The sequence below is a fragment of the Trachypithecus francoisi genome, unplaced genomic scaffold (assembly GCF_009764315.1).
Source record: "Trachypithecus francoisi isolate TF-2019V2 unplaced genomic scaffold, Tfra_2.0 Lachesis_group2, whole genome shotgun sequence".
Taxonomy (NCBI): domain Eukaryota; kingdom Metazoa; phylum Chordata; class Mammalia; order Primates; family Cercopithecidae; genus Trachypithecus; species Trachypithecus francoisi.
Genome location: NW_022681465.1, coordinates 103,341,969 through 103,365,473, shown reverse-complemented (window position 1 = coordinate 103,365,473; position 23,505 = coordinate 103,341,969). Strand labels below are relative to the sequence as shown.

Sequence of the window (23,505 nt, the reverse complement as noted above, 5' to 3'; positions counted from 1 at the left end):
AACCTAAAACTACTGGAAAAAATACAATTTTTAAACACTTCAAGTTTCATTTGAAGTACTTTCCATAACTTAGTATACACAAAAGTCAAAACTAGTTTTTTCCAAATATACTGAGTAGACTTCCAGTTATATGACTTTCTTATGTAATGTAATATGTAGTTGAGAACTGAAATTCTATCATTTAACTGATAAACAAGCATTGAATTTGCAAATACACTAGTGAAAAGTATTATTTAAAATGTAAAACTTAAACATAAAGAAGACCTAAATACATACAATTAAGGACAGTGAGGTCATAAAAAATGAGGTTGGATAGAAGTATTTCCATGTGTGCACTCTAACATAAATTCACAAACAAAACTTAAGAGCGCAGATTTAAAAGGCTTTTGGACCTTTAACTAATGACAGCTAAGGCATACAATGCAGGCTGAGCATCCCTAATCCAAAAATCTGAAATCCAAAGTGCTCCAAAATCTGAGACTTTTTGAGCACTAACAAGATGCTCAAACAAAATGTTCATTGGAACATTCTGGCTTTGGGATTTTGGGTTTAGGAATGCTCAACTGGATGTATTCTGCAAATACTTCAAAATCCAAAAAAATCTGAAATCCAAAACACTTCTGGTCTCAAGCATTTCAAAGGATACGCAATGTGTGTCAAAATCTTATACAAACAGATAAATGCCATTTATCCAAATACTAAGCAAACACCAGAAGAATCTACAAAATTGAAGAATTTTCTTAAAGGAATATAGGATAAAACAGACTGAAAAAATTAAAAAGGAGTAAGATGACAACATTGCTCTTAATCCAAAATGAAGTACCAAAGAGACAGGGTAAATGCAAACCCCAGGTGACTTACTTTCTTCTTCTTTTTTTTTTTTTTTTTTTTTTTCATTTTTTCTCTGACACACAGTTTCACTGTCACCCAGGCTACATGGAGTTTAGTGGCACCATGTCAGCTCACTGCAACCTCTGCCTCCCAGGTTCAAGCAATTCTCCAGCCTCAGCCTCCCAAGTAGCTGGGATTACAGGTGTGTACCACCACACCTGGCTAATTTTTGTATTTTTAGTAGAGATGGGGTTTCACAATGTTGGCCAGGCTGGTCTTGAACTCCTGACCTCAAGTAATCCGCCCTCCTCGGCCTCCCAAAATGTTGGGTTTACAGGCATGAGCCACTGCACCTGGCCCCCCAGGTGACTTTCTATCCACTTAAAAGTCATTTTAAATTGCACATTTTGAAATACAGCTTCCTTACTGGTAGATGAGAAACATTATACTTTAAACTTATGCATACTCTGAAGAAATGTTCCAGAAAAGGCATAATAATAATAATCCAATCCTAGAGAATCAAATTAATAAAGATGTTAGAACATTTCTACTTTCTTCTTTTTTTAAAAAAAGATGCAGTTTGAACATAAAAGGAAGTGTTAAAAGTTCCAAAGAGTTTATTCTCTGGCTTTAAGCCAAAACACTCCAGTCACTGGGGTAAAGTACTTATCTGTTTGCCTTCACAGTGGGCTATATGAGATCCGCAGAAGAAGCTCCAGGAAGAGGAAGCTCTGAAAAGGGTCTGTCTCCCATAATTACTAGCATCTCAAAAGCCGTCTGGCTATGAAGAGGCATTTCAAGAGCCTCTGGCGTTTCAGGCAAAGTGAATTCTAACATTTTTCCTGCCAAGAAGTTTGAAAGAAGGTGATGATGGTGCAGTGGTTTAAGCACTGGCTTTCTGCTCTGGTATTGCCATTGGTTAAAAAACAAAACCAAAAAACCACCCTAAGTGGCTTAATATCATATTGGGAAATTATTGATAAGGAAAAGTGTTTTAAAAACCTGGTTAAAAAATACTATAAGCTCTATACATGAACAGTAATGAAACTCACACATTATAAAAATAATTTAAGGCCATGATTCTTTACAATATAGCCACTAACAGATGAACTAGATATATTTTAAAAAATTACTAATCAATTGATCAGATTTCAATATGTATTGCTAATATTATAAAAATACATTAGGTTTCACCCCCTTAAAAAATATCCCCTTCATAAATGCTCAAGAAAGACATCTGAAGAAGATTTGATAACTATAGATACAAATCACTTTGCAACTGGTCTTGATTGGTTAACCAAATACTACTTGGGAGAGGGGAAGAGACAGCCATTTAAAATGAAAGAAATTCTAAGAAACTCAAATAGAAATATAACTAGGTAGAAAGCAAGAATACTTAAAGCACAAATTGTTCTCTTATGTTAAAAATATGAGTGCCCATCAAATATTAAATCTCATAAGAATTCCGTTGATTATGCTAGGGAAGTGCAGTCTTTAATTTTCAGTCAGTGTTGGTGGGTCAAGAAATCACTCACAACTTTTGATCAGTGTCTCTTCTATCTAAATGGACTGAGTAATCATGGAAAGAAAGATTTCTTTAATTCTAGTTTGTATCTGAATAATCATAGCTCAATGATTCTTAACCCCAGGTATACATTAGGAATTAAAGGGGCTGCTTAAGAAAGAGCAAAAATTATGTTGAGGTTTCATGCCGAGAGAATCTGATTTAACTGGTCTGAGGTAGGACCTAGCTTAGGTATATTTACTTTAATTTCCCAAGTAGTTCTAATGTGTAGCCACAATAGAAAACAAACAAACAAACAAACACAAACTTTGGTTAGCTAACCTAACTCAATTTCTTACATATTTATTACATATTCTTTGTACATTAATTTTTTATTTTTAAAAGAAGGTAAATCAAGCCAGGCATGGTGGCTCAGGCCTGTAATCCCAGCACTTTGGGAGGCTGAGGTGGGTGCTTCACCTGAGGTCAGGAGTTCGTGACCAGCCTGGCCAATATGGTAAAACCCTGTCTCTACTAAAAATACAAAAAATTAGCCAGATGTGGTAGGCGCCGTAATCTCAGCTACTTGGGAGGCTGAGGCAGGAGGAGAATCGCTTGAACCTGGGAGGCAGAGGTTGCAGTGAGCCGAGACTGCGCCACTGCACTCCAGCCTGGGCAACAAGAGTGAAACTCCATCTCAAAAAAAAAAAAAAAGAAGGTAAATCAGACTTATAAGTAGACCAAATATTCCATCTAAAAGTGATGACCTAGTATAAATGGTAAAATATTAGGGCTTTTCTCTCCCCTATTTAACATTTTTCATCAATGTATACGTATCACTATATGCCTATACACTTAGAGTTGTCTAGAAGGATTTTCATCAAATAGTTGACCAGAGATTTTCTCTTAGGCATTAAGACTTTGATGAATTTTTTGTTTTCTTTGCACTTTTAATTTTTTAAAATATGCATTTATCATTTTATAAAAATGAGGATATTTCAAAAATTTCCATTTCTGGACATTAAAGCTTTTGTCTATAATATCTTAAATTTTTAAAATAATTAATAAGTTAATACTTTGATCTAAAACCAGAGCAACTGGCAGATGCATTTATTAATATTTAGAAAAGCTTGTTTTTCACACCTTACACATACACTTTTGAGTTATTTCCACAATACTTTTTTCTTTCCAAATGCAAAACAGTCTTATTCTTAATCACTTATAAAAATAATTTTGACAATATTTAAAATACTTACACAGATTCTGCATCTTTTTCCTTTTTGATGATTCCTGGCAAAGCAAAGGTCTTTCTTTTCCTTGGTTTTATACCTTTAAAATAAATATATATTGTTACAGAAACATAACTGTTCCTGATAAACATATTAAACTTAGGAATGTATCTTGCATCTTCACACATAACTTGCTCATAACTGCTGATGCTAAATGTGGATGACAGAAATAAAATTATCAACCACTCAACCCTATTGGTTAGACTTTTCTTATGTTAATAAAACACAATCTATTATTCATCAAAAGATCCTAGAATGTTTACTTGATAGATAAAATTTTATTTTATTTTCCTAAGCCTCCCTTAAGTCATCTTACACATAATAAGCATATGGAGATATCTTAAAACTTCAAAGAAAGTGCATTATTCATTATACTAAATTTTGTTATAAACGTCAAATCATGTTATAAAGGTCAAATCATGTTTGCTTTTTAGAGGGTCACAAAATACAAATGTATTGTTTTAGATAAAAGGATGACACAGCAGACCCATTAGAACTATAATACGGGGCCAGGTGCAGTGATGCATGCCTATATTCCCAGCACTTTGGAAGGCCAAGGCGGACAGATCACTTGAACTCAGGAGTTCGAGACCAGCCTAGGCAACATGGTGAAACCCTGTCTCTACAAAAAAATACAAAAAATTAGCTGGGTGTGGTGGTGCGTGCCTGTGGTCCTAGCTACTCAGGAGGCTAGGGTGAGAGGACTGCTTGAGTCCAGGAGATGGAGGCTGCAGTGAGCTGTGATCACACCATTGCACTCCACCCTGAGTGACAGAGTGAGACCCTACCTCAAAAATTAAAAAAAAAAAAAAACAAAAAAAACCAAAACAGAAACAGAAAAAAACAAAAAAGAAAAAAGAAGTATAATATGAAAAGTTTACAATATGGCACTCTTGTGTCCATATGTTGTCCCTAATACAAACAATGCTATAAATGGATTCTACCATAACCGAAAGTAAAAATTATCTTTGATTTTCCTAATAAGGCAATTCTTCATCCTCTTGACAAATTATTTTTAAAGGCCAGTCACACTATTAACTGTTGATAGAATTCAGCACTTAAGGCCTGGCGTGGTGGGTCATGCCTACAATCCCGGCACTTTGGGAGGCCGAGGTGGGTGGATCACCTGAGGTCAGGAGTTTGACACTAGCCTGGCCAACATGGTGAAACCCTGTTTCCACTAAAAACACACAAAAAATTAGCCGGGCACAGTGGTGCACAGCTGTAATCTCAGCTACTTGGGAGGCTGAGGCAGAAGAATCATCCGAACCAGAAGGCAAAGGTTGCAGTCAGCCAAGATCATGCCACTGCACTCCAGCCTAGGTGACAGAGCGAGACCCTGTCTCAAAAAAAAAGAATTCAGCACTTAAAACTTAGGTGTTTACTCTTTGAGAATTGAGCAATAGAGGCGGGGTGTGGTGGCTCATGCCTGTAATCCTAGCACTTTGGAGGCTGAGGTGGATGGATCACTTGAGCTCTGGAGTTCAAGACCAGTCTAGCCAACATGGTGAAACCCTTTCTCTAAAAAAAAATATAGAAGTTAGCTGGGCATGGTGGCACACACCTGTAGTCCCAGCTAATTTTGGGGCTGAGGTGGTAGGATCGCTTGGACCTGGGAAGTCAAGGCTGCAGTGGGCAGAGATCACGCCACTGTACTCCAGCCTGGGAAACAAAACGAGACCCTGTCTACCAAAAAATAAAAAAAGAAGAGAGCAGTAGAGACCTTAGGTTTAAGCTAGCCCCTCATCTTACAGATGAGGAAATTCAAGAAGGGTTTTTGTTGTTGTTTTTGAGACAGGGTCTCACTCTGTTGCCCAGGCTGGGGTGCAGTGGTATAATCACGGCTCACCACAGGCTTCTCCTCCCAGGCTCCAGCAATCCTTCTACCTCAGCCTTCCCAGTAGCTGGGACTACAGGTGCACACCAGCACATCTACTAATTTTAAGTTTTTTTATAGAGATGGGTCTCAGCATGATTCCCAGCCGTTCTTGAACTCCTGGACTCAAGTAATCCTCCTGCCTCAGCCTCCCAAAGTGCTGAGATTACAAGCAGGAGCCGCTGTGCCCAGCCAAATGATGGTAATATTAACATTAATGAAATGTTACCCACTGTACAATTAGCACTACACATTACAGTGATGAATTTCATATTCATGACATTAGAAGGCTTAAACATGGATGTCAATGAAGAAAACTATTTCAATGTATATTTAAAAACAAATGCATGTTATACTTAATCTTTAAAAATATATAATCTAACACACTAATATTCTTTTGGGAAAATCTGTTATTTATTAAGCAACAAGTAGCACCTGCAGGCCTTCAAACTAATTTCAGATTTTTACAGCATTCCATTACATAGATACGCTGACACCCAGAGATAGCAATCCCTCCTTATTTGTTCAATGAACAGAAGATAAGATGCTAGCTAGCTGCCATGTGCATTAACGTATCATAACTAATCAACTTACCTTCAACTGCACTAGCAGTGTCACATTCTTCAAATTCAATGAGGCCTGGAAAAAAAAAATTGACAAACTTCTAGTAGAAAAAAACTATCAGGTAAATTTTAATACCTTTTTTTTTACATTTTAAATTGTTTATTCTACTTTTAATTGACAACACATCTTTTTAATTGTTCTGAAGTGGTTCTAGTTGTTACCTAATAGTTAATTCAAATATCAGTAATACATTTTAAAAATCAATTCTAACAGTGAAAAACAACTGAGACTAGCCCATTATGATAACAATAATTTACTGAAAACCCATTATACATGACGCCACAGAACTAGAGACATAAGAATATGCAGTTTCTGCTTTCAAAGAGCTGGCAGTACTATTAATGAGAGAAAAGAAGCGTGGTAAAGGTGGCTGCTGAATCCTCGGTGGTGTTCATGGGAAGAAGAGGGCTACCAAGATAGTAAATACTACTAGAACATAAGCTTGGGACCTCATCTGTCCTGTTCATCACTGTATCTTCAATACTTAAAAAATGCCAGGTAAATAATACGTTGGGTAAATAAGTAAATATTTATTGAATGAATAAATGAACTAATTACAGACTAATTAAGTGGTGACCTTGGGATTATAATCCAGATCTCTCTAAGTGTATAGCAGGTCAAGGAATGTGAACTACAGCTCATAGGAAATAGGAAGAGTTTTCTTTTTTTTTGAGACGGAATCTCACTCTGTCGCCCCAGCTAGAGTACAGTGGTGTGATCTTGGCTCACTGCAAGCTCCGCCTCCCGGGTTCACACCATTCTCCTGCCTCAGCCTCCTGAGTAGCTGGGACTACAGGCACCCACCACCACGCCCGGCTGATTTTTTGTATTTTTAGTAGGGATGGGGTTTCACCGTGTTAGCCAGGATGGTCTCGATATCCTGACCTCACGATCCGCCCGCCTCGGCCTCCCAAAGTGCTGGGATTACGGGCGTGAGTCACCGCACCCAGCCAGGAAGAGTTTTCGTGTAAGATCATACACATCCACCCACAAAGTGATCTTTAAGGAACATTAATTTAGCACTGCTATGAGAGATAGACTGTAGAAGAGGAGGATGATAAAGTGGAAATCATTAGAAAACAATTAAAATAGCCCTGAAATGACTGACTGCTCAGACTAGCTTTAAAAGCCATAAAATATGGCATACTTCATATATGTGAAATATAAAATTATTTGGGAGTAGAGAAAGTAGCAAAACATGAATTACTCTCCTAATGAAATATCCCAAAAGCTAAATATGAGACTAAAAAATTATCTCCCACTAAGCTGTCATTTAGTCCTTTTTATATATAAATTCATGAAAGTCTAGCATTTTTTTGTGAAATAATTTTTAATTTATTAATGGTAATTTGTATAACTTGCTATATGAAGAAATTTTAAAATAGAGCTTGAAATAGAGAGTAGATGATAGAGAATTCTGTTACTGGTTCTTCTGAGATGCAAAGCTTACCTATGTACAAATTCATGATCAGCATTATTATTGATCATTCCATTATAAAAGAAAGCCACTGATTAACAAGATCTCTCTATGAGTAGGGGGATCTAAAAATACTGGCTTAATGTCCCTCTCCCTCTCCCTCTCCCTAAATCTAAGATTTATTTCTGTGTGGTTCTAGCTTCCATTCAAATAAAATAGATTAACATTTACTAATAAGCAGAATAAAACCGTCATAAAAGTGAGTTGATAAACAAGGTCCTAATCAATTATTAGTATGTTCCTTACTAGTACATTCTCCTAAATATAAACTAAGACTAAAAAAAATGTTTATCATTTCTATCCAAAAAAGCCTTAAAGAGTCAGAAAATGACCCAATTAAAAATTTAAGGACTTTATTCAAACCCATTCTGCAAATCTGGAAGCTGAGAAATCATTTAATAAAAAGGTACCGAGCTTGTTCTTAGAATCCCTTAGAGGCCTATCATAACAATTTACAATGAGATGACGGCAGGCTGAAAAATCAATAAGGGTAAAGAAATTAAGATGTGCAAATTAGCAACTTTTCATTTAGTATAAAAATTAGGAATAACAAATCTCTACCTAAATTACCAACAGCTTATTATATATTATTGGCTTTTCCAAGTACTAATAAAGCTGGAGAAAATATAATCATCTGTTGAGACAAGAAAGGGTTTACCAAAAAAAGGTAACCAGGCATGTGGTTAGTCAAAAATTCTCCTACAGCTACACATCCACATAATTTCTACCCATTAACTATTTACAGAATCTCTAGTGCTTAAGCTACACACTTACTCTAGAGAGTAGAAAAAAGTAACTACAATAAAAACAAAACACCAATGCCAAATTGCCTTGTTTACAAATACTAAATATATATTATCTAGAAGGACTTTTACATCATCATCTTAGCAAATATGGTACATACAGAAAAAAAGATTTGTAAAATCTTTGGATAACTTCATATATGTGAAAATAGTAAAGACATCCCTCAACTAATCAGTCCCTTTAAACAAAATTCTCCTTTTTGTTCTCACAAAACTCTTTTCCTATAGTAAACATATCTTGATTTCTCTTATCTTTTCTAAACAGCCTCTTAAAATCCATTTGAAATAGAAAAATGCCCCCCCCAAAAAAAGAAAAAACATTTTGAAATATAAGATGCCAAATCACTTCAAATCAAAAAATATATATTAAAAATTTTAAATTGAGTACCATCCACATAAACTTTTCTATTAAAGATAGAAACAATGATTTCTGTCATAATAAAACTAAATACAACCTTTAACAAAAAAACCATTACATCATGCATGAACAAGATTTTCTTTTACAAATGGCATATGCTCCACATGCTGCTTCACATGGCAAGGCTTTGCGTGCCTGGCTCAGTGCCAGTTGACAACTCAGCTGGATATCAATGCACATTCTAACCCCCCTTGTAGCATGTCACTTCTGAACTGTTTCACAAGTGGAAAGTTTATTCAACATCTCCTTCAAATGCAGTCCACTGCCCATCATTCTGCTATTTAATCATAAGACAAGTTATTTTTTTTGACAGTACTAAAGCCAGAGTGAGAGTCTTAATGAATAGTTTGCTACAACTGGAATTTCAACTGTTTTAGACTCAATTAATTCTTTTGTCAAAATAAATAACTGCTCTTAGCACTTAGATTTTATGTTGGGTCACAAGGGCAATTTAGTTTGTATAAAAGCAAATAAACCCATTTTGGCTCTGTCTCCTGATGCTCTTTTACACATTATTTTGAAACGCCACTATGAGTTCAATTAAACTCACGAAACAGAAGAACAACTCTAAGAGGTCAATGATTCAAAGCAAAACAATTCTTAAATACGATGCTTTAATCATCAGGTAGGAATAAATAAATGCTATAAAAAAAAGCCATCAACCTAAAGAATCCATTCAAACCTAATTTGTATTAAAACTTTGAAAAGATGTTACAAGAAAAAAACAACTCACTTAACGGTAATCTTTGATCACCACAAATGTTCTGTGGACTGAGGAAGAGTATAAAATATGTGAAATATTTAATTAATAATCCCTGTTGTTTCGGAATCAATCCTAAATCTCAGGCCATCAACAGGACAAGTTTTTAATATTATCTAGTTAAAAACTGCCCTCAAAACTCAAATAGTAAGTCTGGGCTATTCAAATCAAGCATATTTCTGCTTCTAATCAGAACTAAACACAAACAAACACTCTCAGACATACACTAAAAGTTTAATAAAAGGAATGACGATAATGAAGGGGTGTGTGGATGTGTGCGCATGAGCAAGGAGAGAGGTGTGACTCATAACAATGGAAATCAATGACTACATTTTCAAACTTGCTCCTGGGCCTGTGGAATGCAACACAGTCATATTCCCAGATGCCTGGGATGATGGGCCAGGCAAGCTAACACAAAAAAGAGAATCACACTCCAGCTTGTGGTGATATGCACAGGATATACAGGCTCAAATTCTAATTTTGATACTCTTTTTGAACTAGATACTCTTTTTGAACCTAGGTTGAATCATCTATAAAAGGTAAATAACAAACATAGCATCTGCTTTCTGTCTCTCCATAGCCTTATACAATTTTTCCCTTTTGCTAAACCATTTGAAAGTTGCAGACATCAATGACACTTCACTTCAGGAGTATGTGTTTTAACAAAGGACTTGCTGAATCAATTTCCTCAATTCAGTGGTTCCAAACCTCATGAGAGACTCCTGGTGCAATGCTTCTAAACTATATTATGTATGAGAATCACCTGGAGAACTTGTTAAACCACAGACTACTGGGCTTCACTCCCACAGTGTTCTATTCAGAAGGTCTAGGGTGGAGCTCAAATATTTGCATTTTTAACAAATTCCCAGGTGATGTCGCTGGCCCTGGAATCACATTTCGAGAAATACAGTCCTAGTAGACTCTGTGGCCACTGCCAGATATTTAATTAGTCTAGACAGTGCTTCTTCAATTATACTGTGCATACAAAGCCCAAAGCATCTTGGGGTCTTATCAAAATACAGAATCTGATTCAGCAGGACTGGGATAGGATTTGAGATTCCCCATTTATAACAAGCATTCATGTAGTGTAATGCCATAGGTTCTCAACAATGGCTGCAAGTTACAATCAGCTGAGGAGTTTTAAACTATAGTGGTACCCACCCTGGACCAATGAAATCAATTTCTTGGCTGGCACGGTGGCTCACACCTGTAATCCGAGCACTGTGAAAGGCCGAGGCAGGTGAATCACCTGAGGTCAGGAGTCCAACGCCAGCCTGGCCAACATGGTGAAACCTCGTCTCTACTAAAAATACAAAAATTAGCTGGGAGTGGTGGTGGGCCCCTGTAATCCCAGCTACTTGGGAGTCTGAGGCAGGAAAATCACTTGAACCCAGGAGGCGGAGGTTGCAGTAAGCCAAGATCATGTCACTGCACTCCAGCTTGGGTGACAGAGCAAGACTGTCTCAAAAAAAAAAGAAAGAAAGAAAGAAAGAAAAATCAATTTCTGTACATAAAAAAAGAAAAATTCAAAGAAAAAAATCTCCAGAAATAATTCTTGTATGTACCTGATATGGTTTGGATGTCTGTACCCTCCATATAACACGTGGAAATGTGATTCCCACGTGGGAGGTGGGGCCTAATGGGAGATGACTGGATCATACAGGAGGATCTTTCATGAACGGCTTAGCATCATCCCCTTGGTAATAAGTGAGTTCTCGCTCAGTTATTTCACACAAGATCTGGTTGTTTAAGAGCGTCTGGGACCTCCCCGCCCTCTCTCTCATGTTCCCAATATTGCCATGTGACATGCTGGCTCTCTGTTGCCTTCCACTATGATTCTAAGTTTCCTAAGGTCTCACCAGAAGCAGATGCCGGCATCATGCTTCTTACAAAGCCTGCAGAACCATGCGCCAAGTTAAATATATTTTCTTTAAAAATGACCTAGCCGCAGGTATTTCTTTATAGCGACACTAGAATGGACGAATACAGTACCCAAGGCTTGAAAACTATGAGGAAAATTTAGAAACTATAGTCTTAAATCAAAGAAACAGGTTTTTAACCACAGATTTCAGTCACTGTGAAACATTCCAAAATTACCTAGTTCTCCAAACACAGAATCTTAGTACTGAAATATAATCTCCTCTTACATCCAAATTTTGACACTGTCCCCACGCTCACAAGGTTGAGTCATGTTTTCATCTTCAATGATCCTGATAAAACCCTTGTTTCTACTTTTAATTATAGCACTTAGTTGGAACTATATCCTTTCAGTTACTCATGCCAAAACCCTTAAAATGATTCTTTCCAATTCCTCGTTAAACAGATTTGCTGAAGTATAATTAACGCATGATAAACTACATCTATTTAAATTGTACAGTTTAATGAATTTTGACATGTGTAACATTTGTGAGTCTACTACCACAAATAAGATAACATATATAGTTATCACCTCATGCTCCTTTGTAACCCATTCCACCCTTGCCAAGGCTATCACTGATCTGCTTTCTGTCACTATAAATTAGTGTACATTTTCTAGAAAGTTATATAAACAGAATCATATAATATGGGCTGGGTACGGTGGCTCACGCCTGTAATCCCAGCACTTTGGGAGGCCGAGGCGGGTGGATCACGAGGTCAGGAGTTCAAGACCAGCCTGGCCAACATGGTGAAACCCCGTCTCCACTAAAAATACAAAAATTAGCTAGGCATAGTGGTGCGCACCTGTAGTCCCAGCTGCTTGGGAGGCTGAGGCAGGAGAATCACTTGAACCTGGGAGGTGGAGGTTGCAGTGAACCAAGATCGCACCACTGCACTCCAGCCTGGGTGACAGAGCAAGACTACATCTCAAAAAAAAAAAAAGGAATCATATAATATTTATTCTTATTTTGGTCTGCTTTCCTTCACTCAGTAGTTTATTAATTTTTATTGCAGAGTAGTACTTCACTGCATGGACATACTACAATTTGTTTATCTGTTCATCTGTTAATGGACATTTGGGTTGTTTGCAGTTTGGAGCTACTACAAATAAAACCGCCATGAACATTCATGGATGAATCTCAAAGTAATTTTGCTGAGTGAAAGAAGCCACAGACTGGGAGAAAACAGTCACTATATATATATATATATATATATATATATATATATACACACACACACACACACACACACAAATGGAAACCTGCTGAACTTTTATGAATTATAAATACATAAAGCAAAATTACCAAAATGACTGTAAAATAGAAAATACTGAAAACATGGATTTTACTCTCTTTTAGCAACTGAATTACCTGAGAGTAGTTAGGGTTACAAAGGCAATGTCACTGGAATATAAAAAGACATCCAGAATTAGAAAACACCTGTTTATTCATGATCCTTTCAGACCACAGGTGCCTTAATATTCAAAGCATCCTCTTACAGTGACTCAAATTCCAGAGGAACCAAGTATTACTACGCTAAAATAAAAACAATGACAGGCCAAGTGCAGTGGTTCACGCCTGTAATCCCAGCACTTTGGGAGGCTGAGGCACCACTTTGGGTGGACTGCTTCAGGCCAAGAGTTCGAGACCAGCCTAGCCAACATGGTGAAACCATGTCTCTACTAAAAATACAAAAATTAGCCAGGCATGGTGATGCACGCCTGTAAGCCCAGCTGCTCGAGAGGCTGAGGCATGAGAATTGCTTGAACTCGGGAGGTAGAGGTTGCAGTGAGACTGAGATCATGCCACTGCACTCCAGACTGGGCAATAGAATGAGACTCTGTCTCAAAAAAAAGCAAAACAAACAAAAAGGCAATGACAAAAAGTATCAGTACATATAATAAGTAATATAACATGATCATAACGAGGAAGAAAAAAATTTGTAATGCTCTCAGTTTGACTTACATAAAAGAACTGAAAACATAAACTGACAGGTTATATCTTTCAATAGATAACTGACTAAAAATAAAATCGGTGTCATTTTGCAGCATTAGAGAAATACGTTAACTTATGCATACAATTTTTTTTTTTTTGAGACGGAATCTTATTCTTGTCGTCCAGGCTGGAGTACAATGATGCAATCTCAGCTCACTACAACCTCCGCCTCCCAGGTACAAGCAATTCTCCTGCCTCAGCCTTCGAGTAGCTGGGATTATAGGCACCCACCATCACACCCAGCTAATTTTTGTATTTTTAGTAGAGACAGGGTTTCACCACATTGGTCAGGCTGGTCTCGAACTCCTGACCTCAAGTGATCTACCAGCCTTGGCCTCCCAAAGTCCTGGGATTACAGGTGCGAGCCACAGCACTCGGCCTCTTTTCTTCTTAAATTACCCTGGATTATTGCAACAGTCATGCAGTGGTCTGTCTACCTCGATCCTTGCCTTTTTCTGCACGCATTCTCAATACAGTAGTTAGAGTTCAGCCACCTCGGCCTCCAAAAGTGCTGGGATTACAGGCATGAGCCACCAGGTCCAGCTATGTATACAAATTTTAAAAAGAATTGGATATTTTGTTTTCTTTTAAAAACTTCTATCCCACAGAACTAAAGCTAGTTGAGGGTGGAACTCATCCACCAGAGGGGGTCCTTACAAAAGAGGAGAAATAAAATGTTAACAGAAATCAATAGTATAAAACAATTGAAGGTTAGAATATACTTTACAAAACAAAATCCTTTAAGTCCATAAATTCCATACAATCACACCCAAAATTTTGTGTATGTTATTTTTCTAGTAAGCACAATTTTTGTTATTGCAGTGAGTCCCTAGACTCATTTGTTCAGGTGCCATAAACTGATCAAAAACGTATGAAAGAGGTCAGGCACAGTGGCTTATGCCTATAATCACAGCACTCTGGGAGGCCAAGGTGGGCAGATTACCTGAGGTCAGGAGTTTGAGATTAGCCTGGCCAACATGGTGAAATCCCGTCTCTACTAAAAATACAAAAATTAGCCAGATGTGGTGGTGGGTGCCTGTAATCCCAGCTACTAGGGGAGGATGAGGCAGGAGAATCGTTTGAACCCGGGAGGCAGAGGTTGCAGTGAGCCAAGATCACGCCACTGCACTCCAGCCTGGGTAACAAGAGTGAAACTCTGTCTAAAAAAAAAAAAAAAAAAATTAGCTGGGTGTGGTGGTGGGCCCCTGCAATCCCAGCTACTACTCCGGAGGCTGAGGCAGGAGAATCGCTGGAACTCGGGAGGCAGAGACTGCAGTGAGCCGAGATTGCGCCATTGCACTCCAGCCTGGGCAACAAGTGTGAAACTCCGTCTCAAAAAAGAAAAAACAAACAAACAACAAAATATATGAAAGAGCTGCAGTTAGTCACCCATAGCAACTCAACCAGGGAAATAATATTTATCCCTTCCACTTTACCCCCCCACCAGTTAGTTTGTTCTAGGACTGTTTAAAAGTCCTAGTTCTATGACTCTTTTGGGGGTCCTGAAACAGCCGCCTAGAGCCTAGTGACTCTAGGAAAGCCCAAGTCATCACTGTTCTTGGCTTCCCTATTACCTCCTACCATCTAGTTATATGTATTTTCTACATGACTTCATATATCTTAAGGCCAGTAAAATTAAATTTATAATGAAACTACATTAGTGGCTACTTATTCATGAGAAATGTTATCATTTTTGAAAACAGTATTTATTAATAAATGTTAGATTATCTCATGTAAATCTCACAACAGCCCCATGAGGCAGTTACTATTATTATCCCCACTTTACAGATGAGGGCACTGAGGTTTAAAAGTCTCACTGCTAGGCTGGGCGTAGTGGCTTACACCTGTAATCCCTGCACTTTGTGAGGCCGAGGCGGGCAGATAATGAAGTCAGGATTTTGAGACCAGCCTGGCCAATATGATGAAACCCCGTCTCTACTACAAATACAAAAATTAGCCAGGCGTGGTGGTGGGCGCCTGTAGTCCCAGCTGCTCAGGAGGCTGAGGCAGGAGAATAGCTTGAATCCAGGAGGCAGAGGTTGCCGTGAGCCGAGATCGTGTTACTGCACTCCAGCCTGGGCAACGGAGCGAGACTCCATCTCCAAAAAAAATTAAAAATAAGAAAAAACAAAAGTCTCACTGCTAGCAAAGACCAGGTCACAAACCACCACACTATACCACAGACAAGAAAATAAATATGAGCCAGGCACAGTGGCTCACACCTGTAATCCCAGCACTTCAGGAGGTTGAGACAGAAGGATTTTTTCAGTTCAGGAGTTCAAGACCAGCCTGAGCAACATAGTGAGATCCCGTCTCCACTAAAAATTTTTTTAAATTAGTGGGGTGTACTGGCATATGCCTGTGGTCCCAGCTACTTGGGAAGCTGAGGTGGGAGGATCGCTTGAGCCTGGGAGGTTGAAGTTACAGTGAGCTATGACTGCATCACTGCATTCTAGCTTAGGTGACAGAGCAAGACCATGTCTCAAAAAAAAAAAAGAAAGAAAGAAAAAGAAAAAAGAAACATGATCTAAATATCCAGAATTCAAAAGGAATCAAGTAGTGAGCTTAAAGGTAATTCCCAATATACAGTTATCACCTAACCAACAGAAAGGAATTTATAGTAACTGTGTATTTGTTGAGTTCTTCCTAGAGAATGAACGAGTAGGTTGAAAAGTAGGACATTATGATGAACAAGGGTTCAGTAATTGCCATATGTTGAGTTAGCAAAATTTCTAAGAACTGACAAAACTTTAATTCACCTGCAAGTCTATATTAAAGGAAATTAGTGGCATACATTTGATAAGTTCCAACATATTTATGTGTGTTAAATAAATGTGTTTGGACTACATTACCTTTTTTTCTTTAAAGATGGGAGTTTCGCTCTTGCTGCCCAGGCTGGAGTGCAATGATGCAATCTCAGCTCACTGCAATCTCTGCCTCCTGGGTTCAAGCAATTCTCCTGCCTCAGCCTCCAAGTAAATAGGATTACAGGTACACACCACTACTCCCAGCAAATTTTTGCATTTAACAGAAATGGAGTTTCACTATGTTGGTCAGGCTGGTCTCGAACTCCTGACCTCAGGTGATACACCTGCCTCAGCCTCCCAAAGTGCTGGGATTACAGGCATGAGCCACTACACCCAGTCTTGGACTACATTACTTTTAAGGTCCCTTTATGCAATAAAACTCCATGATTATTAGACAAACCAAATTATGTAACTTTTATCTTCTAGTTTTATCTAATGATAAAGTAAATTCCTGCCTCTTATACTGTTATTTGTCATTATTTAAACATTAATAACATGATTAAATCCTACACTTGAAACACATATATAACCTACTGTAGTTCTAAAACATTATATTTTGGGGTTTGGTATCTTTGTACTGTGATTCTACAATGTACTACAGTAGTAATTTTTGCCTGTTCAAAAGACATTTCCATTATCCCTTTCAGAATACAAATCCTGCTTCTCCATGATCTGGGCATGTGACCTATGCTGACCAATTATAATATCCTACTATCCTAAACACAAAGATTTATTCAAAGATAAGCATGTGACAAAAGCAGAACCTTCCCTGAAATTAATATGCCGACACTACAAAAAAAAAGTTATACTAGGGTTCTACACTGAATGGATACAGGCTTGGACTGCTGATGCCTTCCTTGACAGCTGTGAGGAAAAAGTCTATAGTAGGAACTTAATAAACTGAAGCCAAGTAAAGACAAGCAAAAATGGGAGAAAAGAGTGAACCAAAGTCCTGAGGAAATCTATTTGCACCTTGAATCTATTCCAGCCTTCCAGGTTAAAATAGCCAATGCATGGAATTTTTGCTTAAGCTTGTTTATATGGCTTTCCGACATTCGCAAACAAAAAGTCTCTACTGAACTAAGCTGGAGATGACAGATTTCAACATGAGTACCAACACTCAATATTGGCAGTGACTGCCTACAACACTGAGATGAGAGAGACTGAGGTCTCCTTCAGGGAAGAATGCAATGATCTAGTAATGGTATCTGCCATGAAGAAGGCAGCACATGCCACATACTTATCAGCCCTTGGCTGAGCAGTGTCTTAGGAAATGACACTGGCATATAAAAGCAAAAAGCAGTTGGCCAGGCACGGTGGCTCAAGCCTGTAATCCCAGCACTTTGGGAGGCCGAGATGGGCGGATCACAAGGTCAGGAGATCGAGACCATCCTGGCTAACACGGTGAAACCCCGTCTCTACTAAAAAATACAAAAAAAAAAACTAGCCGGGCGAGGTGGCGGGCGCCTGTAGTCCCAGCTACTCAGGAGGCTGAGGCAGGAGAATGGCGTAAACCCGGGAGGCGGAGCTTGCAGTGAGCTGAGATCCGGCCACTGCACTCCAGCCTGGGCGACAGAGCGAGACTCCGTCTCAAAAAAAAAAAAAAAAAAAAAAAATCAGTAAAAAGAGACCAGGAAGCCAAAGTAGAGTGGGAAAAGTTGCATCAGGGAAGAGAAAAACAGTCACACAAAAAATGGCCAATCAAAATAAAAATTGGCTTGATTCAGAACACATTTTAATGTTCCAATTATTCTCTAGTGTAATACTTTAAGAAAAACACAGAGCCACTTCAAGCTCATTCTCTGTATTCTTTCTTTATGCTTAAATATACTCTGGATCATTTGTGACCCCGGGAAAAAAGGTTATTGTTCATCAGTTTAGGTTCACATTTAAGGTCAAGTCTCCCTGATTTCAAGGCGTTCTCCAAATTAAAATTTATGTCAACATATCCACACTTAGTTCTAATTTTTCCAAAGCATGGGACTTGATTTTTGATCCAGGATCAAAAATTCCAGAAGTGAATCCCAGTTCTGCCATGTACTAGCTTAGGCAAATCTCTCAACATTACCTCTGAACATTTCCCTCATCTGTAAAATGAAAATAATAGTACATACTTCAAAAAGTTGCTGAAAATCAAAGTGTGCCTACAAAGTGGTTGGCATGGTACATGGCACAGAGTAAGAGCTCACTAAACATTAACCATTATTATTTAGCATTCACTTAAAAAATTTTCTAATAGCCACTCCATTCCAACCTTCTTAACACCCTAATTAAATGCCCATTTGTTCATTCATTTAACAAAAATATACCACTTACAAATAGAGAAAATAGATGAATCAAATACAGAACTTTTTCACAGGTACAAACTATTAAGATTTAATGGTAGACAGCAACAAGGCAAGAAAGAAATATATACGTTCTCTGGCACACCTTTGATGGAGAAGTTAAAGATAATAACCGGGCTCTTTAAAGAGTTCATTCATTCAACACATAAATGTAAAGATGTGGTGTAGGAAAGCAGTGGAATACAGCATTTTCTAGAGTAAGGATTAAGGACAACTAAAGTACTAAAGGAAAAAAGGAGGCACGTACAGGAAACAGCAAGTAGTTCAGGTTGGCCTCAGTGAAGATAGTTGAATAGGAATAAAAGAAAGTTAAGACTGCCCTCTCCCTTCTTGACCCCTATCCTTTGTCCCCCTCTCTCCTTCCCTCCTATCACCATCGCTTCTGGCACCACTGCACCCGTAGGAGCTCCCCAACGGTGATGGGTTCTCAGCCCACCATGTTACCGTGGGACGAAGAGCTCGAGGAGATCAAGAAGGAGATCAGCTTTTCCCATAGTCAAATCACTTGCTCTATAGCTGGTTCACCAGTCTGGACAAAGGAGAGACTGGCACTCTCAGCCAGGAAGATTTCCTGAGGATTCCAGAACTTGTCATTGACCCACTGGGGGACCAAATCATCAATGCCTTCTTTCCAGAGGGAGAGGACCGGGTAAACTTCCATGGATTCACGCAAACTTTGGCTCATTTCCGCCCCATTGAGGATAACAAAAAGAGCAAAGATGTGAATGGACCCGAACCACTCAACAGCCGAAGCAACAAACTGCACTTTGCTTTTTGACTATATGAGTTCGATAAAGATGATAAGCTCTCCCGTGATGAGCTGATACAGGTGCTACGCTTGATCGTCGGAGTAAATATCTCAGATGAGCAGCTGGGCAGCATCACAGATAGGACCATTTAGGAGGCTGATCAGGATGGGGACAGTGCCATATCTTTCAGAGAATTTGTTAAGGTTTTGGAGAAGGTGGATGTAGAACAGAAAATGAGCATCTGATTTCTTCACTAAAGGACGGAGACCAAACTGTTCCTTGCGGTCTAGTATTTAAGAACTGGAACCTGAAAGTCCTCCTTCCACCAACCCCACCTCCACCCCATCATTCCCCTTCTCCCAGAGTACTACTGCTGTTGCATAACAACCCCAAATATGTTCTGACAACACAAACCTGCCTTTGGTGCATAAACAGGGCATTACAGAATGGTACACCCATTCTATTTCTGTTCAGTATCCATTCACTAGTTCTTCATTTATAAATATCTTCTTCCCCATTCTGTTGCTGAATGCCACATATCCATACAGTCTGAGAAAGTGAGAGAGGGAACCATGCCGAGAACAAGCCAGCAAAGCTCTTTCACCAGATGTAGACTGTAGCTCTACTGTCTTCCCGCCAGCAAGTCTGCCATCATGCTTCTTCATCCTTTTCCTTTTTTTTTTTTTTTTTTGAGACAGAGTCTTGCTCTGCCACCCAGGCTGGAGTGCAGTGGCTGGATCTCAGCTCACTGCAAGCTCCGCCTCCCAGGTTTATGCCATTCTCCTGCCTCAGCCTCCCGAGTAGCTGGGACTACAGGCGCCCGCCTCGTCACCCGGCTAGTTTTTTGTATTTTTAAGTAGAGACAGGGTTTCACCGTATTAGCCAGGATGGTCTCGATCTCCTGACCTCGTGATCCGCCCGTCTCGGCCTCCCAAAGTGCTGGGATTACAGGCTTGAGCCACCGCACCCGGCCCCCTTCATCCTTTTCATATGTCCTTTGCTTTGTACTTCTGTGTCATGCAACATACTGTTCGCTTAGTTTGGCAGTCTTTCTGCTTTTCATTAAGCACCAAAATCTCCTCTGTTCTACTTGGCACAGCTATGCCCTATGTATTTCTGATTTGGCAGGATAGTTCAGGGGTCTGGCAGTTTTTATTTACCTTCATTATTAAATGGGCCTCTGGGATGTTGCCTCTCCAGGAGCTTTTTGGTAACCAACACTTCTCTGAGAAGTATGAGACCATCCTCTGCATTCTACTCTGTCATCAAAGGGCTGCTGGGTGGAGAAACGCCATCTTGAAAGGTGGCCTTGGTGAGAGGTGTGCAGTCAAGTTTTCTAGGTTGCTTGTCCACATCACTCTACCTCTGGCCTCTGATTCTCAACGTTGTACCTACATGGCTCCTCTTGTTAGTGCAGTGTTGACTGTTCAAAATATAGCAATATGCCTACAGGTTTGCTTAGTTGGGGGACACCGTTACCAGAATGGCTTCTCTGACAATATGCCTGGGGACTTTTTCATGGTTTTTTATAAAGGAGGCTGGGCACCCTATAAAGCCTCACGCATTCACACCTTTATAGCACGTTTATGCCTTAGTGTTATGTGCACTGGAATGTTTTTCACTTCACATTTCCAAGTAGAAAGATTAGTGTTAACTTATCCCAGTCCAAAATATTTAAAGATTGGTTCCTCAGTGTCTTGAAGTTTTGCACAAAAATCTTTTTTTTTTTTTTTTTTTTTGAGACGGAGTCTCACTCTGTCACCCAGGCTAGAGTGCAGAGGCGCAATCTTGGCTCACTGCAACCTCCGCCTCCTGGTTCAAGCAATTCTCCCGCCTCAGCTTCCCAAGTAGCTGGGATTACAGACGTGCACCACCACACCTGGTTAATTTTTTATTTTTAGTAGAGAGGGGGTTTCACCATGTTGGTCAGGTTTGTCTTAAACTCCTGACGTCAGGTGATCCTCCTGCCTCAGCGTCCCAAAATGCTGGGATTACAGGCATAAGCCACCATGCTCAGCCACAAAATTCTTTATGAATTATACACTTGGCAAATGTTAATGATGGAAGCCATAGTCAGTTCCTAATACATGTCCAACGCATTGACTATTGTATCATTAGCTGCCTGGTTACATTAGCTTCCTAGCTCCTTGTATAGACCACTGCTAATCCCTTAAAAATGAGGGCTGACACAAGTAGCACAACCTAAGGTGGCATTACAGGTCTTTGAGCAAGCCACAGCAAATTTTCTGCCTAAGTCAGCTTAGTTTAGACTTCAGTGAATCAAGCTATTGCCATCCTAATGCATGTCGCTGAGTCTGTTTATCCAAACATCTGCCCTTGGCTGACTTTCTCTGATTCATTGCTTGCTTGCTTGTTTCCTTGCTTTGGAAAACTATTGAAGATGTGTACATAATTCTTTAGGAAGGGGACTGCTAAAAAATACGACTACAAAGTGATGGAAAAGGGTGGAGAACAGGGAAGTAGCTGGGTTGGATGGCTCAAATATAAATGAATGAGAAATTCTTCATGAAGGATCAGTCAGACTTTGTGATCAAGTGAAAATGGAAGAATGTCTGATACTGATCTATTAGAGAGGTACTTTAGAGGCTCCTTGACTTGCATATTTAAAGTTCCTAAGGTTATAGCTTTTCCCCTCTTTTGTCTGTATAGCAAACTGTTTTAATCCACGATTGTGCCTTATTGTTCCATTAAAACATATCAACAAATACTTGTGCTTGAAACAAAAAAAAAAAAAAGAAAGAAAGTAAGTTAAGACTAAAGTCTGGTCAGCTCGAGATCCTTAAAGGCTCTGAAACCAAGTCCAGAATCCCACTTTCATTCTGTCAATAGTGAAAATTTAAAGATTTGTAAGTGGTACAATTATAAGTTCATAACTGTATAGGCAAAGGATGAGTGTGCTATAACATGTAAAATAGATTGGAGAAGAAACGTCTGCTGTACCAGTATGAAATCTGCAAATTAATCAGGCAGCTAGAAAAAACATGAAAAGAAAGTCTGAAGGGAAAAATACTAATACAACTGAATCAGTAAGATTTAAAATTTAATGAAATTTGTGAAGAAGAAATGAAAGATGATTTAGCTTTCAAGCCTTAGGTCTATGAACTGTACTGAGGAAATATGGCTCCCAAACTTCATAGATGACTTACCCATTTTCCAAAATGCCATATCATATTTTAACTTCTTTAATGCACTGAATTATTTTTACCTATCGAGTGAAACATGTATCGTGCAAGAACATGATATAGTAACTAATAAATACATTCAACAAATCTGGAAGACTGTAAGTATGCTGAGCAGGGAAGAGAATGGGCTACTTATTACATCTGATACATTATAACATGCCAATTAAAAGTAGAATTTGAACTTCTGTAATCATTTTTTCATTAAAATAGGAGCCAGGATTCCTATATCCATTTGTTCACTGGTATATCGCTAAATTTCTAGAATGGGGTCTGGTATAGTGTTAGAAATCAATAAATATATTTGTTAAATGCAGATATAAATGAGAAAAGAAAGAAGTTATTAAATTTTAAGAAAGATTCTACGTTGGTCTCAATGTTCTGAGCATTCAATATTCTCGCCCAATCTTTCTTTTATTAAAATAGCCTTCTGTAGGTCACTCTATTTTGAAAAATCTAAAACTGTGACAGATTTAGTAAAATGTTATGACCACTTTAAATAATACTAAATCACTGTATTAACCACTAAAAGCCAAAACAAAAATCTTAATGTATTGTCAGACATAAAAATAATAATATCTGAGATTTTATATAGACTTTTAGGTATGCTCCATTTTTTGGGTTGGCTCCATTTCACAGTTTGGAAATATTTTTAACTTCAGACATGTGATATAAAGTTAAAATTACCCCTTACCCACATGAATTTCAAGGCAAATATGTTAGTTACTATATGGGAAATTTTAAAATGTTTCCTTGCAGAGTTTATCATCTTACCAGGTCTTTCCTTCCCAGTGCCTTTTGACTCAGCAAATTTTTGTATCAAACTTTCAACTGTAGTATTAGCCATGTTATTTATAAATTCTTCATGGACCTATTAAAATGAAATAAAGATAACTTTTTCTTTTTCCACA

At 38.5% G+C, this 23,505-nt stretch overlaps 1 protein-coding gene and 1 pseudogene across 1 annotated transcript in view; one reads left to right on the top strand and one right to left on the bottom strand.

Moving 5' to 3' along the window:
• The window catches only part of FCHO2 (FCH and mu domain containing endocytic adaptor 2), a 136,744-nt gene that overhangs the window by 55,963 nt on the left and 57,276 nt on the right, over positions 1 to 23,505 (bottom strand). Inside the window, exons 8-10 of the mRNA XM_033179844.1 lie at positions 23,369 to 23,465; positions 6,095 to 6,139; positions 3,592 to 3,664 (exon numbers count right to left, since the gene is read on the bottom strand). Of these exons, the coding sequence (XP_033035735.1) occupies positions 3,592 to 3,664; positions 6,095 to 6,139; positions 23,369 to 23,465 (215 nt within the window). The remainder of the gene's footprint in view (positions 1 to 3,591; positions 3,665 to 6,094; positions 6,140 to 23,368; positions 23,466 to 23,505) is intronic.
• Positions 19,065 to 19,651, top strand: LOC117065242 (annotated as a pseudogene).